The 4,467-nt window shown below is 38.7% G+C and overlaps 1 protein-coding gene across 1 annotated transcript in view; it reads right to left on the bottom strand.

Moving 5' to 3' along the window:
* Nucleotides 1-4,122, bottom strand: part of LOC110632042 (homeobox-leucine zipper protein PROTODERMAL FACTOR 2) — a 94,928-nt gene extending 90,806 nt beyond the window's left edge. The window contains exons 1-10 of the mRNA XM_058130430.1: nt 3,835-4,122; nt 3,296-3,698; nt 2,458-2,714; nt 2,258-2,375; nt 1,859-2,047; nt 1,334-1,771; nt 1,140-1,241; nt 830-1,030; nt 496-670; nt 105-376 (exon numbers count right to left, since the gene is read on the bottom strand). Coding sequence (XP_057986413.1) covers nt 105-376; nt 496-670; nt 830-1,030; nt 1,140-1,241; nt 1,334-1,771; nt 1,859-2,047; nt 2,258-2,375; nt 2,458-2,675 — 1,713 coding nt within the window. The 5' untranslated portion in view covers nt 2,676-2,714; nt 3,296-3,698; nt 3,835-4,122. The remainder of the gene's footprint in view (nt 1-104; nt 377-495; nt 671-829; nt 1,031-1,139; nt 1,242-1,333; nt 1,772-1,858; nt 2,048-2,257; nt 2,376-2,457; nt 2,715-3,295; nt 3,699-3,834) is intronic.
* Nucleotides 4,123-4,467: the final 345 nt, after the last annotated feature.

Here is a 4,467-nt window from a genome sequence, read left to right as displayed (position 1 = left end):
CTGTAAATGGCAAGAAATAGGAAGTTCTTAAGATGGTGAAATCTTGAACTAGTCCTCGAATAAAATACAATGTAAAAGCTAAATGGACTAATTAATATATATACCTCACTTCGATGGTTCTCATCACTTAGGAAGGCAAATACTCTCTTGGGAGGAACTGGAATCCAGAATGATGTTGCAGCACTGAGAACAATACCAGGAGGCCTGCCTGGATCATCCATACTCTTTCTGGTCATGACCCTTACATCATCAGATCCAGTTGGAGACAATGTAGTCCAAGCGTGTGCTGTAGAAGCACCCACACCAGAGCAAAAGCTCATCACCATTCTTTCAGCCAGTTTCAACATACTCTTCCTCCCTTCTGGGCTGGTTATCACTGTCCAAGAAATTAATTAATTAATCTCTGTTGTCTGAGAAAGAGAATTCAGGAGCAAAGAGTCGACGTCGACCTACTTCTCTAATTATGCTAAAGGGAAAGAATTAAAAGCATTATACCACAGAGATCTCCTGCTGGAATGTTGATAGCCATTGAACTTGCAAGACGTTCACATTGTCGATCTAAGATACCAACCCAACGTTTTGCTCCAAAAGCTAGGCCAGAAGTAACCAGTTGACTGTATATACTGTGGACAGATCTATCATCCACTTCGATGTGCTCGACCCATATCACCTACACATTCATCATCACATCATGGTTATTTAATGACTAAACCTGCTATAAAAATATATATATACATATATTTGCCAATTTTTCCTGTACAAGCAGGCATTATAACATTGAGAGTTATAATATAGCCATTAGTGGAGTTAGTCAAAGGTAGGTTGCTACCTTTGAGTATCCGTTGGGTAGTTCTTGAATTACACAACCTGACGGCCTTCTTCTACTCCTTGATATTGGACTACCGCGTAAATTGTCCAAGGAAACATCAACCACTGCCCAAGTTCCATCAACATGCTGCTTACAGTACCTCACAAAGTAATTTTCTCGGGTTGGAACCAGTGGTGAAGGGACTTGGAACTCAGCTGTCATCTGTGGAGGGAAAAAAGATAGGTTTGTCTTAATTAATATGTTTAAAGTTGATTTGTCTTAATTATTAGATTAAGTATAAGATTAAAGAATTCTTTATTTTCTTTAGTACCACTTGCAAGGCTCCATTATAGTTCCCAGCTACTCCTGTTGATAGGATCTCTAGTGTCATTGCTCTTGATACGATTCCACAAAACACAGTAGACCATTGATTCTGCAAACCAAGATTAAAGCAGGAATTAGTAAATAATTCAGATAATTGTTTATAGTAAGATGATAATCCAAACCTTCAAAAAGAAAACCTACCACATCCATTAGAATCTCAACAAGGTTAATATGATTCATGATAACAACAGCAGATTCCCTCGAGGCTTCTGATCTCAATCCCAAAGGCCTTGGGCCAATACCCCTAGGGAAAGCTCTCAAATATTCCTCCTCATTAAGCACCTCAGTGGAATTCTCACCAGGAACCCACAAGGGTTCTCCAGCCTGAGCCATTCTCATTAGTTCCTCCATTGCTGCAACAGCAAGCTCAACTATCATTGGCTTTTCTGCTTCAGTAGGTCCAGTGATTGACCTCAAAATATCAATAGCTCCATACATCTCTCCCACATACCCAGACTGTGCACCCAAATTGCTAACCCCAAGATCAAGTGATCGGGAACGTAAATGAGGAGAAAGATGGGACAAAGAAGATAGGGGCTTGCCCATATATTTGGCAGCAATTCCAGATAACCTATCAATCTGTAAACAACCACAGAACTCGTTTAAATCCAATGACATTAAAAAAAAAAAAGAAAAGGAAATAACACTTCAATTCTTGTTAATAACCTCTTCTCTTAAACGAACATTCTCGATCCTCAAATGCTGCTCATCAAAAGACATCTCACCAAGGGCTGCCGGGCCGCCGCAGTTGGGGCAGGAGGCATTACTTAGGGCTTCCTTATATCTATTGTTCTCTGAGCGGAGCTTTTCATTCTCAGCTTTCAGAATCGCATTCTCTGTTCGTTCATGTTGAGCCTACAATGGAAAGAATTTATAGCAACGTCAATAAGCTATGATCTGATCAAGAAAAAGTACAGAAACCCATGTGACAAGTTAGGTTGTTTACAATAAGTTTCTTACCAAGAAAAATAAAGGGTTAATTATATTTAAGCAGCTAAGTGTTTTTACCATAAATTATAAGCGTGTCTATCCAAGAAAAGTGCAAAATTTACGTAGATGCGTTACCTTCATTTGGGTGCGCTTGTTCTGGAACCAAAATTTGACTTGCAAAGGCTCTAATCCTAACTCACGGCTCAGTTCCTTCCTTTGCTTGTCATCAGGGTGAGGACACTCCTTGAAGAAACTGATTCAAAAATCTCCAAAATTAACATCTTCGTATCGATATCTTATTTGTCAGAGTTTTAGAAGTAACAATTAATTCTTACGCTTCCATTTCCTGGATTTGGTGCTGTGTATGGCGATGGTAACGTTTCTTTTTAGGGCGTTGGTTAGGATCTTGATCATCTCCGGAGGGCGCTTCAGTGACCTCGGTGCCTGATTTGGTCTCAAAATCATCATCTTTCAGCTTTTCCAAATCATTTTCAGGGCTCTTGACGGTCATATCGAACATATGGCGACTCTCAAACATGTTTGGTTGAAACATATTGATAAAATTTTCTTGATGTAGATATGGTTTTTCAAGCTGAAGATAAAGAATGAGTCCATGTAAACATGTTAACAGCACTGATCATAGTGTTGGGTGAGGAGAATATATGATGGGAGAGAAATATGCTATCGATCTATATGTAAATGCAATAGTGGAAGAAAGGATTTCGAAACAAGAAATGAATATAGATTATAACAAGAGGTAGAAAAAAACAAAAACCAGTCTAAATTCTACGTAGCTCTAATAAATTTTGTAAGTACTCCGCTGGTCAAGTGACTGTCGCAGTAGTAATGTACATGTACAAGAAAGGCTCTCAAACAAGTAAACTGTAAAGCCCCCTATTTCTCTCCATTAAAGCGTTTAAAGTTGATATCGAAAAGGTTTTGTTTGAAAACGTTCAACTATTCTTGATTAAACACAGCTAATAATTACATCCAAATGGTATTGTGGCCAAATAAAAAGGATGGGTACATGGAAATGCTGAGATATTGAAGATAGAAGTGAAAAATGATGAAATAAAAGCCCACGCACAATTCCCCAAAAGATATAATCTTTTTGAACTTACAAGAAGAGGTAGAATCTGAGGAGATAAGAGAAACAATATAGCCAAAGGTTACCTAATTGCTTAGCCATGAAGGTGACTCGCATCCAGCAACTTATTTTTCCCCATGAACTTCATCCTGAATAGCATAACTCACCCGCCCACAAGCCCTAAACAGCATCCATCTCCCTCTTTCTGTATTCTAAGGTCAAACAGGAGGATAAGTTCTGGTCTTTTGGAGTTCGTTTTACTTTTAATAGATTATCTGAAGGAGTCTGAGCAAGCTAATAAGATGATTGCAAGTAGCAAAACACGATAAAGTCTTAGGCTTTTACAATCTGACGTGCTAAAAGACTAGAATTGGAAAAGGAATAGCACAAAGAGTTGACGCAGACTCAACAATCCTTGAAACACCAAGATTATAACGCTCGCTAGCTAGGATCTCGCCGAATCCCGTTTCATCCCTTCCCGTCTTCCCTCTGCAAAATAATAACCCGAATATCATTTACAATGAGATATCAGATAGATACAAGTGGAGGGGAAGAATCTCTTAATAACATTACATCTAGTTATTAATAGAAAAATAATGTTGGAGGGCTTTGTATGTATGTGTACCTGCACATATAGAGAAGGCTTTGAGTCAAAAACCTTTTGATGTTCTTGGGAGGAAGGTCCAGTTGAAACAAGGGTTGATCATATGATAGGAAACCAGATTATCGAGGTGTGGTTTTGGTAGAGGGTACCCCATAAAAAAAGGGTTTAAGAGCAATACTGCAATGAAGATGAGAGAGACGAGATAAAAAGGCACGCAGAGAGAGAAATTAAAAGGACGAGGAAAATGAGGAGAAAAAAAAAAAGCTTTGGAGAAGGTGAGAAAGCGGAAGAAGAAGAAAGGAAACAGGTGGAGAGAGAGAGGGAAGTGGCACCAAAAAAAGTTAATGCAGAGCGTTTTGGGAGGTTGCAATAGCATTTATGGTGGGAGAGAGATGTGTAAATGCGAGAGAGAGAAAACATATATCATGTTTTAAATTTCGGCTAGAGACTGGATGCATATGTTATTTTTTGTGTCTTTGAATTTTTTGATATGTTTTCAGGGTCGAATTGTGATTTGATTCGAAGTTTCACACTGCGACCCGATTGGAATAAAAAGTGAGATCTGTGCTGGTAGTGGAGGGTGAGGGGCAATGCTCCCCACAGTATGGATTAGTATAAATATTATAATATTCTACCCTTTGTGGTAGAGTTATA

The sequence above is a fragment of the Hevea brasiliensis genome, chromosome 11, assembly GCF_030052815.1.
Source record: "Hevea brasiliensis isolate MT/VB/25A 57/8 chromosome 11, ASM3005281v1, whole genome shotgun sequence".
Taxonomy (NCBI): domain Eukaryota; kingdom Viridiplantae; phylum Streptophyta; class Magnoliopsida; order Malpighiales; family Euphorbiaceae; genus Hevea; species Hevea brasiliensis.
This window is presented reverse-complemented; position numbering and strand designations above follow the sequence as displayed.